Here is a 13686-nt window from a genome sequence, read left to right as displayed (position 1 = left end):
ATTGATATAATTTCCTAGTATGGTTGTTTCAATTCCAACGAAACAACCAGTTAAATAGGTTTGAATAAATTAAATCCATTAGAGGAATTGTCGAAAAATTAAATTATGTTTGGACTAAGTTATGACCCTTAGTTAACAATCTCTGGGTGTACATGAAATTGTAATGTGTGGTAGAGTATTGTAATAATCATTAACCAATATAAATATTTCTAAGTCATCTAATTAAAATTAAGACAACAGTGGATTAACAATGGCACTAATACAAACAAAGCATCAATCAAAAAAACTGACAAATGCAAAACAGGAAATATTATTATAATAAGTTATCATAGTTAAGTCATGAGCTTCATTTATAATTCAAATGTTATTATTTCTGAGTTGTCTTCAGGTAAAACCACAATATCATAACAAAACTACGTTTCCATCAAAAACAGAATAAATTATTATTATTAATATAATTAAGGCGTAAACTCAAAATATAGATTTTAAAGTGTTTTTGTTTACAAATTTATTTAATCACCCTCTTGATTAAACACAAGACTAGCCAATTCTGCCTTATAAGTAAATTACAGTAAAAAAAACCAGATAAAAACATCAAAAGAGACAACAATCACAAACACCAATTAAATATCAACCAAACAGGCACTGCACTAAACATTTTTTTCTTTTCCTCCTTTCAATTAGAATAAATTATAACATAGCACAATAAATAGACGTTTGCATATAAACAATGTTTCTGTGCACTGGATGACTAGACAAACTAAGAACACTCTCTGTTATTAATACCTACAGTATGTTATGTTGTTCTTTGTAGAAAATTAGGAGTGTACCTTAAGTAATATATAGAGTAGGTGACAAGAATTAGTAAAATGAAAAAGATTTGATATTTTCTAATAGTACTTAAACGTCATTGATAGATAACCAAGAAGCTTAAATTAGGTTTATTTTTTTGTTATTTTCAATCTAGATAGATAAAACTATAGTTGTATGGGGTATAGAAGAAAAAGTTGCAATGAACTGTCCTCTTGTCACCAGTTAATTAAAACAATATAAAAAAAGATTTTCAAAAATGTGCACAGTAAACATATACATATATAGAAAATACATAGAAAAATATTTAGGTTGAGGCTTTAGACTGGAAAAGATTGATTTTTGCTGAGTAACCTTTTCTCCACCACCTATCCTGGATCTTAACAGTTCAAAAGAAGGATACCTTCTACAATAGAGGTGTATAATGGAATGAAAATAATAAAATTGCCATACCTACTGAAATTAATTAATAATTTTCCAAAAATAATTCAGGATGATTAATGAAGAGTAATCTTTCATGAAATCAAAGATACACCAACTGGTATACAGTGAAGAGACTAAGAACATCACTAATCACCAAGACCCACCAACATCCGTGAGCACAGCTGATTGGGCGAGGGTTTATCACATGACAAAATATCTAGAACCTGAAACGCATCTGTGCCTCACTCATTACTGATGACAAGTAGATGGGTAGAGATGGAAAGGAAGCATAACAATCAATAAAATAGTGTCTTTCATGGTTCAAATGAGGAGGAATCAAATCACGCTATTTGCACTTCTGCGCCGGAAGCATAATCATTAATTTGTCATCGTTATCTTTAAGAAAATATCTGAAAACATATTTACTTCTATCTACACAAACTTACATAGTTTGATTAAAATAGAAGGTTGACTCATGTAATTATTTATCAAATGCTGCATAAATGACAAAATTGCTGAATCAATTTGTGTAATCAATTCATATTTGAAAAATATATTAGGGAGCTGAATACGACTACATATACGACACACCATATCTTATCTTAAATTCTGAAAGTAATTCTAATATTTCAAATGTTGAATATTGATAATTCAACATTCTAATATCTATTTCCACATATGATGAGGATGATGATATATGAAATGCCTTATACAATTGTATCTAACATAACATCTTTTTTTTCAATATGATGTAATATTTTATTTATTTCAATATGATGTATTTTTATGGTATGTAACTTGTAAGATGATTTTATTTCTAGATGATAAAAAGAAATAATAACATCTTATATATTTCAATAATGTAATATTTATATCTTTCAATGTACAGTAATGTATTTGTGGTATGTAAGATGATTTTTAAAGATACAAAAGACATTCTAACAATTTAAAATCACTTTGTCATCTCAAGAACATATTATTATTATATTTTGAAGGGGTCTACTTGTGTACTTCATCATCAATGACTTCAAGTAAAAGGGGCCTTCTTAAGATATGAAGAAGACAGAGGGAGGGATCATCTTGTAAACAAAATTGTCTAGTTATTATATCTTCATAAGTTGAAATTAATAATATGCACATTTTTTAAGACATATTCCAGTATACTGTATGCCTATAAGAATCTGTATCTTATACGGAACTCATAAGGGAGATGTAACAATTCCAAATGTATGGTCATTAGAATATACTTAGTACTGACAATTAGTAAATAAAATCATTTAAAACGTCTAAACATCTAGTTTCTCTATGAATATATAATTTTTCATTTCTACTATAATATAATTTACCAGTTTTTGTTTAAATTTTGAATATAAAGGTAAATATGTATTTATTTTCTTCTCTTTAAAAAATTCCATTCTACATCTGTAAATATTTGTTTAAAACATTTGAAATTATTGAAAATTGGAAGTGATTTATATAAATTTAGCCGAGGACAATGTTGATCAGGTAAGTAAAATAGGCCTAGCTGGCTGCATGATTACCTGCTGTGAGAGAAATTCCAACATGCTGGGACATGAATATAAACTGTGTGTATTGGCTAAGCAAAGTTTTCAGTTGTAAAATCTATGATTCTCATTCAAATATTCTACCATGATAAAAATTAATGTCAAATATCAATAATATAATTCCTTAAAAAAATAAAAGCATATGGTAAATGATGTTTTGAATAAAATAACAATAAAAATAATATAGTTAATAATAGAGTTGTTCCACTTGGCAGCAGGGGTGATGGACTCATCCACTTACAATAAGTTGTTAATAAATAAACAGTGACACAAAACAATCCACAGCTAAAGTTATTAAATGTAGGCAGTGAAATGTTACTTAAAGCACTAGCAATCCTAAAACATACTTTCTGCTATATAAACCTATCGGATAAAAGAAATTAATTTTACCCATTTATACATTAAGCAGTGTTACAAATGAACTTTAACACACCTTAACTAAAGCCTGTGTTAAGTCTGAAGTAATACAGCTTCATCAAGTTTTGAAGAGGGTAGCAAAAATAAATGTAGGTTCTCCTATTTAATAAATGAAAAAAAAAAACCCCACAAATACTTACATTTATCATTCTCCATGTTTGATCCCAAAAAGGCTGGCGCTGACCCATCCAAGTAGCCGTCCACTGATGAGCCTTCTGATGTTCGTTGCGTGTATTCAATCTGCTCTTTAAGAGGTTTAATCTCATCTAAGAGATCTGCGCTGTCACGCCTAGCAAGTCTTGATTCGTACTTTATCTGCGGTGTTGGTATAGTTTGCTGATGTTGCGAGTAAACTTGTCCTTCGTCACTGTGGATCGATGTTCTTACCGAATCATGGTTGGGAATCGGTGCGTAGTCTGAACTAACTTGACTCAATGTATCAAACTGCAAAATTAAGCAAACATGCCATTTAAGTTTTAAAAATCTACATTTCGGTATTTATAATTTCATATTTGCCAAATCTGTACCTGTCTAATACCTCTTTCACATCGCCCAGCAAAACTTCAGTTTACAAACATCCGGACGCACACCAAACAAAACGCTGATGTTAACGCCCATGAGTGTGTTTGGACACACGTCATACAAAATGCTGATGTTAACGCTGATGTCTGTCTAAACTTCAGCGCTTTGCTACACAATGTGAAATGGTATTAAAGTGTCATGAATAATTTACTTCATACATTTTCTGGGTGTACAAATTAAGTGCTGAACTAAACCTAATGTCCTATCTTTGGAATTTTAATCCTGTAAATTTAGGGGGTCCCGGGTCGTCTTATCTCCCACACTCATGGATCTTCTCTTGAGATTTCTCATTTGTAGCATAAACCTCCTACTTATTTTACAGATCTCTCTTATCATTTCTCCACTATATGGCAGGTTTTACCATATATTGCGTTCCAATTACCTTATAATTACATGTATCACATGGCAGTTTGGTGACTGCATTAAGTAGTAAACTCCCCTGTGTTGTTTTCATAAAGCCGACGATTTCTTATGGGTATTACGACTAATGAATTTTTTCAAATTGACTGAATTTTGTTAATTTCAATAAAGTTTTATCAGAGTTACTGACAAACATATTACATTATTTATAATGAAAGATTAAATGTTCATGCAAACTTTGCGAACTAAACTTGTTTAATCTTTGAAAATATTATTGAAAAATGTATTATTTATTAAATATATTCATGCATAGTGATATTGAGGTACCTGTATTATTATATATATTTAAGGAAAGTGTTAATTTAATATAAATACATTTTAATATTAATTAATAAACATAAATTAATTAATTCTACTTTTAAATTGGAAACCACACTTTTCAAAAAATTACATTAAAAGCAAATAAGTTAGTATCAAACAACAATTTATAAGCTAACATTAATTTCAGTTCATACGATTATTATTAACATTTCCAATTAGCAAAAATGTTAATAATATAACAAAGGTAAATCTGAAAGATGAAAATAAAAGAACCTTATGCGTTTAATTAATAAACTAACATGTAAGTTCATAGTATTTAGGTACGTTGGTGTTACAATCTATTTTTAGTATTTTTCTTCGGTATCTTATAGGTGGCCTTGTTATTAAATAGACTTCACCTTTACAGAATTAAGTTCATCTTTGTATAAGATCCTAAAAATAACTTTAATGCACGTCACTTCATTTGCAATAATGAAATAAATTACCATTTAGCAACTGATAAACTCACAATATGGAAATAAATTAAGGGCTCAGAAACTAAAGCGAAATAATTGACAAAATGAGAGGGCATGCTATTTTATTTCAATTTCGGCCCATATTAAAATAAGATAACTCAATATTTTGGTTAAAAAAAATTCATGCATGGTTTGTTTGTATATAGATATTTTCCACAAAATATGGATGAAAACTTAAAAATTGTGAAGAAGTTATTACCAAATTTTAATTTTACATTCTGGGTATCAATGTATATGGTAACCTTTATTTCTTTATTACATTCGCCATGAGTCAACCATTAATGATGAATCGTCGATGGGATTCAAATAAAGCTTAGCAAATAATCTCTATACTTATCATAGTCTAAACTATGTGAACCCTGGCAGATGATCTAATAGTGATCATTAGTGAAAATCCTTAGAGAAACATTATGACAAATAAATAGTAGAATATATTTAAAATCATTGCAATTTAAAGATATTAATTTTAATCTTGAATATAAAAATGTCAGTAGATGTTCCAGTAGCGAAGCAAATACAAAATGTGGATATCTAACTAAAATACTATATTTTTACAATATCATATTCAGTATGGCATAGATTTAGAGACCAGTATGCAGAATTTGGATGCATTTAGAGAACCACCGTTCAAGTCTGTCAGATGACGTCAGAGTAAGTGAGTATGGTATAATTTAATATGATGAATAGGCATAGGCCAGTAACATCTGTACCCAAAACATGAATTAAATATATGTATTTTTGTTGGATGTTTTCCCAAAAATAACATGAAAACAAAAGAAATCAATTTCAATTTTTTAACAAAATTATTATAACATAAAACGAGTTTCAGTATTACATTGCTACATTGTATACAAAATGATAAATAATGAAATGAACTCTTATTGTCCTCTTGAGTCACATCATCAGGTCAAAGTTGACAATGGTTTGTGCACTTTACAAGCAGCGCACATAGTTTTAACAAGGTGCCCACTTTTTAGTATTATCATTGAATATCTTAGTTGTTGATAAATGGTTTTTGAATGCACATAAATAATGTGCTTTCCATTAATAGTTTGTAAAGCGTATGTCTATATCAATTAACAAACATGAGATTAAAGTGGCTTTAGGAATTTTATATATAGGAAATGTTGAATATTCCTCTTTTCTATAAAAAAAATACATACAAAATGCAGCTTTTATACATGAAATAAGATTCATAATCTGTGTTTATCTTAATTTACAAACATACATAAACTTAACGATAACGATAATAGTATTTGTACACTATCTATGTAATCTTGTACAATCTCCAACATAAAAAAAAGACAAAATTAGATTTCCATGAAAAATATCAATTTCATAAATAATTAAATCCATGTTCTTATAATGAGTTTGCAACACATCTTGGAATCAAGCCAATCTGTAAAATCTCAATCAGTGCCTAAAATGATTGTTTTAATTTTCCACAGACACAGCATACTTACACAACACCATGGTTAGTTTGTATTGGGTGTGTTCAATCTCCACATGTGAAATTAACAAACTATGTTTAATACATGCAAGCCAGTAATGTACAGGTTCCACAACAAACAACAGGTTTTTTTTTAGAATAAATATGTTCCATTGAGTAAGAAATGATACATTAACATACTGACAATTTGAGACATCGTCAAACCGAAGAACCACCCTTTAGTCTTGAAATTCAATGATGAAAACACTAAGATTACACATCTAAAATTTCTTCTCTGCAGGTTACACCTTTGATTTAAGAGGCTGGCTGTGATTGGTCAAAGGCTTATAATTTAGTAAACCTTACAGGGTAGCAACCAATCAGAAAGCAACTTGAATGAATACTTTTCTCAGGAGATAAGCAGCCGATAAAACTGAAGCTTTCAAAGCAGTGTTGGCAAATTAATTGACTACCCAAAGAAACTTGAATTTTACACAAGCTATATGAAAATGCAATTTCATCATACAAAATGCAATTTAGAGAAGGTCACTATAAAACTAATTTGATTATTCAACATTTGAAAAGACGAGGTTTTACATTTATCTTCTGCACTGTCTTTTATACGCTTTGACATACAGAAATGATTATGTACCTTTTTAATTGAAAAAAGAAAAAACAAATGTTTGCCTAAGACGAATAGGTGTGGAGATTTTGGGTCTGATATCTGATTTTCAAACTTGTATATATATCTATATATATCCAATCTGCAAATATTACTGTTTGGGTATATATACTTTTTGGTCAGTCTGTCAATTGTCACAAAATGATTTGTCTGTAAATAGAAATGCAACTTAAGAAGCAATGTTTACTAATTTAATTTAATTTAATTTTTTACTTGCATTTCTTAGCTTCAGGCTTAATAGATGTCAACTTCTGAAATAGTTAACATGCTTTAATTACTTGTCATCAGATTCTATGGAGCTATCTGCCTGATTTAAAGTATTTAATGAAAGGGCAGAGGAAAGCGATGGTAGATTCTCTTAAATCAGACAATCTATGGAAGATGTAGTTGGAGCAGGGGGGACCCAGGAATTTGAAATAGGTGGGGGCTGATGGCTCCAAAATCGTAAAATGGGCCACTGAACTTAACCTACTGTCCTATTCTTGTATTTGTGCACTTTCCAACATTTAGGGGGAGGGAGCCTCTTAGATCCGGGTTATGAGTTGGTGCCAATGATGCAAAAAAAAGTCCAGAGTCCAGACTTAAGGTATGGATCCTGGGGCATTTTTGTGTCAATAACTAGGATGGGAACTATGAGTAGCTATTTGGTTGCATATTTCCTTCAAGGGATTGCCAAATGCGATACCTAGCTTAATTCAAACACAATCTGTCTGACAGATAGCTAACGCAATTATAACATAGACAAGTTAAATGATTTACATCAACTCTAAGATGGTTGTAATGCAGAGAAATATACAGACAACTGGAGTATTAACACAATTGGCTAAGAAACACGCACACACTATGAAGGAAAGCTTTCGATAGGATAAAGAATATAGTTTACTAATTGTAATCAATACACAGAGATCAGTAGACACGGGTTCAGTATCCTTTATTACTGCTTAATTTCTTGTAAATGATCATTTATAGTATTGAGCGTAATGAAGAATTCTAGACAACTTTAATACCCAAATAAAAGGTGGGGGTTTTACATAAAAGAGTAAAGGTTGGTATGGATTAGACATATCTTATGATAATTAACAATGACGATGACAACTATTGTTAATGTTCTACTAGTCAAAAGTAGGATTAGGAAAAATTTGAAAACAATACTGAAAAAGTAATACAAAATATGCCATTTTCCGTAAATTTAGAAAATGTATCTATTAAGACTAGAAGAATATTATTAAATCTAAATATATCAAATTAATGTTATTTCTCAATAACAAAATAAGAAAAAAAAACGAGTAAATATAATTTATGATTCAAAGAAATAGATTGTTATTAAACAAGTGAATGCAGTTTGTGAAGGGCTTGCATCAAACAGCCTTCTCAAGACTAATGGGCGCATGTCATACAATACATTACACTGATTAAGAAGTAACTCACAACTGTTGTATAAATTATGTATAAACAACATTATTTCATTCACTTGATCTGCACAGTATTACACTTAAGGGTATTAAAACACACCATCATTGTTATATCGAGATATCAGTTTTTATTTAATTTATGTTTGTGGATATTATAATGATGACAATTATGTTAAAGATGTATTGTCCCCCAAAAACATGAAAAATGAAGATTAATTAAATCAGACTTTGAATAGGTTATTTTGTAGTTTTAATAAAGTTAATCACTTCCGTAGAAAAAAAAACTGGAAAAAATAATGTTTTCACTTATAAAATAACATAATAAATGGTTAAATTCAACCAAAAATCCATTGGCTGGCAGCCAATTTGACCATTTTTTGCTTTAAATTCCAGTTTTTTCAGGTAAATAAATTTTTTTTGGATCCAATTTTTGGTTGAAGTCAATAACTATTATGTGACATTAAAATGGCATATTCAACAACAAAAATTAAAAAAAATATTTTTCAGGGGGACAATACATCTTTAAATGCTGTTGACCAGATATTGATAATAAAAACGATGGCATTGATGATAATGCTATCATTTGTTCTTCCTAAATGGATTAAATTAAAAATAAAATAAAACTTTATTTTCACAAGAACAGCTATGAGATATGGTTCTTTAAGTATACTTTAATTATTATAAATATAACATAACATGGTATAACGTTTAAAATTGCTACTATGACAGTTGATTGAATATACCCATATAATTCACAAACCTATAGATTGAAATTCTACGGTACTTGAAAACAGTAATTTGATGTTCTTTTAATTATTGTTGGTGTGTATTCAAGAATCAACCCTTCCATTCCTTAATCCTCACACAATTCATAGACGAGACTTCAAATTAAATGCTTAAAATCAGTGATTTGATAGTTTAAAAAAAACATTGAATATAAGTATACTGGAAATGAGAATAACTTGCTACTAGCCATGCTAGGTTGGCATTTTCGACGGTAGCGTTTACGTCAGTACAAATTTCCAAATGTCAACCAGAGAAGGTCAAATAGACTTCTTAATGCAGTCAATATTGTAGCTTAATTCGGCAACTGAATTTTGCATACATAAGGGTTTACGATAAAAGCTTTTTATTTCCCTATGTGACAACAGGAAATTAATAATCGATAAAGTAACATTAATACCTATCTATTGTATATTTCATAAATGTTATATTTCCCCTTTACAGTACAGTTGATAATTGATCATTTCTATAATACAATAGCCTGTGTTGGCTATGAAGGAGCTGTTATTTGGAAACACGTACAATTAGGAATAGAATTAATTTAAACATATTTAAATAATTTTTTAGTATCACGTTTAGTTTCTATTTTATTCTATTCATTCAACTATTTTTTTTTAAAATTAATACAGTGATCCTCATTTTAAAATGTAACATATATTTACATTTTTGACATTATATGTCTTTTTTGTTATTTTATTCAGTAATGTAAATCAGACACATATTGTTATACAAGTCAGTCCATTTCACTTTTATTTCCATTATACATACTTCTTATGTTAATTTTAGCAATAAAATACTAAAAATAAACTGAACAATCAATTTCTCCTTTGAAAGTATAATTTTCCACATTTTTAGAGAAATCTTTAGTAATTTCTTTTTATCATGTTACTGCTTTTATTGCTTTCTATTTTATATTTCAATTTGAATACATGAAAATAAAGAGAGAAAGTCTTCTTAACTTGTGTGTAAAGTTGTTAATGAACTGCGCATTTGAGAGGCTTTAATGCAGATGTACTTGTATTATTACATCTAATAAATGGCTATAATTATGGTTACTGTATATTGGATTTAAAATAAGAAGAAAGTAAGACGTCTACTGCATACATAAAAGCTTGTTTCAATAAATCGAATTTAGTTTATAGTGCTATTTGTTATACTGTATCTTGCTTTGTTTTATAGCTACTAACAATAGTGGCTTACCATGTAATTTTATATCATGTTTCTATAACATGTTTATTTTAAAGCAAATTTTTAAAAATTCTGAATTTATTTTTCATCTAATTTACTGATCAGATTAGAAAACTATAGAATATTGAATTTGTAGCTGTTGCTTTGTGGTGGTTGGTGCACGTTTTTCTAAAGTCATGTTGTCATGTGATCCTAAGGTCATGGGTTCAAATCCTGTCTGATACCTGGATTTGTTGTTATGATGAAACAACTCTCTAAAATAATTGTTACTAGACTTTGCTACTTTTATGTATGTTTGTCCAGATTGCCACTTATTAGGACAGTAATTAAATTCGCTATCGGCAATATGCCAAAATAATTTATTAGTTATAATAAATTGCGAGAACTATTTCTCAGTTAAAAACATCTCATTAATGATGGGATGATCAAAATGCATACACGCAGTAAATGTAAAAATTCTATTACCCATCCTTTTGATGTTTTTTCAAGTTATAAATAGTAATGCCTTATGAATAATGGCCAAGATATAGGAGATATAATGTACAGTTAAAAAGCATCTTATTGTCAAAGGGATTGTGTATTACAAATACAAATTAGACGTTCAATGTATATTTTATATTAAATAGCAGTTCTAATATGTCATCTGTTATTCTTGTGCAATTTAACGATAAAATGCAAAATATTATGGCTTTTTGCCTTTTCTAAAATAAATAATGGTTTAACATAGACTAATGACTTATAGTACAAATGGGAATTTTCAACAAAATTTGGTAGGCATCTAATAAAGGTTGAATTTCAAAGATAGATTGATCTTTTCTGCTTCTTCTTTTACTAAAGTAAGGATCTGTAAAGTTCATTAATATATCCAAAAGGAAATAGGATCCACAGTTTTGGATTGATGCCCATAGAAGGAATTATTAGTGGTTCTTTTTTGTTTTTGGTGTTTATCAAGCATTTTAGACAGGTCTCTAAAATATTAGATTAGACCTTGTCCAGTTTAAGAAATTTGCCTTAGGATTGGCCAAAAAATGTTAATGAGCCAGTCTATAGTTTGAAAAGAGGAACGTCAAGGAAAATGAGATTCCCTCCTGGCTATTTGTTTTGGTTTTCGGGTAGACAAATCAGACTACAAAAACACTGCAGTATCATAAGCAATAACAGTAGCATTAACATCTATAGAGAGGGTTGAATGAACAGGCAGGATTGCAATGATACAAATATTAAACCACAAGGGTATATAAGAAATGGAAAAAGCACGTCACAATCATGCAAAATCATAGAATTAACGTGGGGAGTATCTATATTGCAATAACAATGTGTAATGCATATTAAATTCAACAAGGAAAAGGTTGAATGCTCTGGAAAAGTTATCCGGGATAGTACCAATTCACAAGGGTATAAGTGGATGGAAACGCATTAGGGATAATAAAAATATTACATACTTTATCGCTGTCCCCAGACTTGTTTGTGTTGATAGTGGAGACGGACGTTAATGATGCTCGTTCTTGTCTATCAATCAACGAACAATCATCGCCAGTACTGTCGTCAAGGTAACTTGACCTATAAACAAAGAAGATGTCATAGGCATAATTACAAAATATAATCTCTTAGGATCTGTGTGTCTTGTGTTTTATAAACATTCTATTTTTAAGTCCAGATAATAATGAGAAATGTTTATTATTATTATAAAGTAAAAATAATTATTTTTAAAAAAATAAACTTGTATTAATATTTGTTTATCCTACGAGATATATAAATCAATCATTATTATCATCATCCTAAATCATAATTTCACATACCTGTTTGCTTTCTGTCGCAAATTACGGATGGAGCCAGCTTTCTTCAAATTATTTGCTCGGCTTGCATGGATGGTAGCTGTAGGAATAATTTATGAAAAGTGTAATCACATAAAACAATTATCCTACACATATTAGACGATGCATAAATTCAGGCTGTTATTGTAATAAGCATAACATGAATACAAAATGATGAGTAATGTCAATCTTACCTATCCTCAAATGGCCGTGTCGACTCTGGATGGCTTCACGAACGTTGCGTACCCACTCTTGTTTGTTTTCTAGGGTAGTAGTCTAGATAAAAAGAAAATAAGAAACATAAATTAGCTTTATAATAATTAGTGTATGATGGCCAAAATGTGAAAAAGTTTTCTTGAATTTTTATAATTTTCTTATGTTATGTTAAAATGTGCAGCAGTAACTTATAAAGTTTTCTGCTACAGTTCTTTGAATAATAGAAGTGACCTAGCAACACAATAGCCATCATGAATGGTCAGTGTGGTGCTTAAACTCATGACCTCAAGGTCACAAACTGCCATATCAATTTATCTGTGATCCGTTTTTAGACGGTTTGCAGCATAGCTTCTATTACATGCACTTCAAATTCACTTTACATGCTAATTGTAGGAAAGATTCTTAATACCTGTTGTTATAGTTTTCAACAAACCATGAATTGATAAATGGGTATTTTAGCCAAATAATGAAAGCTTTATACCTTGAAAACAATCTTATTATCAGAAGTTGGTGTTTTTCCTGTCCATACAGCAAACTTACAACTGTCGCCCTCTATGTGTTCTGTGATTCCAAGATCAGCAGTCTAAAAAACAATACAAAATCAGAAACTGACAATACTTATAAAGCAGAGCTGGGCTGGAACACCCATTTTCCAAGTCTTCCACCAACCATAATCTTATTTTATTCTTTATATTTATTTCGTTGACACCCACTCTTAACACTCTCTAGCCACATCCCTAAAGGGTAAGTACTTTTTTTAAGTGTAATAATAACAGATGAATGTTGTTAGTGACATATAAAACACAGTATTATCACTTTAACAATAATTGAAACCAAAGCTTTTTTTTTTATTAATAATAATAATTTTTCCTTACATCCATTTTGCTCTTGTACATATACTTTGTCTTGCCAGTGCTATCTTTGGTTTCTTTTGTGAAAACCAGGAATCGTTCAAAGAGGAACATGTGACGCTCACGACCTTTACGTATAATCTGTTTTGTGTCCCACACCTGCAACGTGTCCTGCATCAAAACATCTCCCACCATCTCAAGGTCCTAAAATAAAGGATAATAATGTTGACAAATAACAGTAATAAGTGTATTGCCGACACTATGATGCAATAACGCAATATCATACCTTTTATAACCTAAAGAGCTCTACTGGGATTG

The 13686-nt window shown here is 29.8% G+C and overlaps 1 protein-coding gene across 3 annotated transcripts in view; it reads right to left on the bottom strand.

Moving 5' to 3' along the window:
- LOC144842301 (kalirin-like) overlaps positions 1-13686 on the bottom strand; it is a 139030-nt gene that overhangs the window by 50914 nt on the left and 74430 nt on the right. For all 3 annotated transcript variants that reach the window (XM_078698737.1, XM_078698754.1, XM_078698746.1), the window contains 6 exons: positions 13393-13572; positions 12999-13100; positions 12496-12577; positions 12287-12362; positions 11930-12047; positions 3356-3659 (listed from right to left, as the gene is read on the bottom strand). In XM_078698737.1, coding sequence (XP_078554863.1) covers positions 3356-3659; positions 11930-12047; positions 12287-12362; positions 12496-12577; positions 12999-13100; positions 13393-13572 — 862 coding nt within the window. The remainder of the gene's footprint in view (positions 1-3355; positions 3660-11929; positions 12048-12286; positions 12363-12495; positions 12578-12998; positions 13101-13392; positions 13573-13686) is intronic.

The sequence above is a fragment of the Antedon bifida genome, chromosome 1 (assembly GCF_963402885.1).
Source record: "Antedon bifida chromosome 1, ecAntBifi1.1, whole genome shotgun sequence".
NCBI classification, from domain to species: domain Eukaryota; kingdom Metazoa; phylum Echinodermata; class Crinoidea; order Comatulida; family Antedonidae; genus Antedon; species Antedon bifida.
This window is presented reverse-complemented; position numbering and strand designations above follow the sequence as displayed.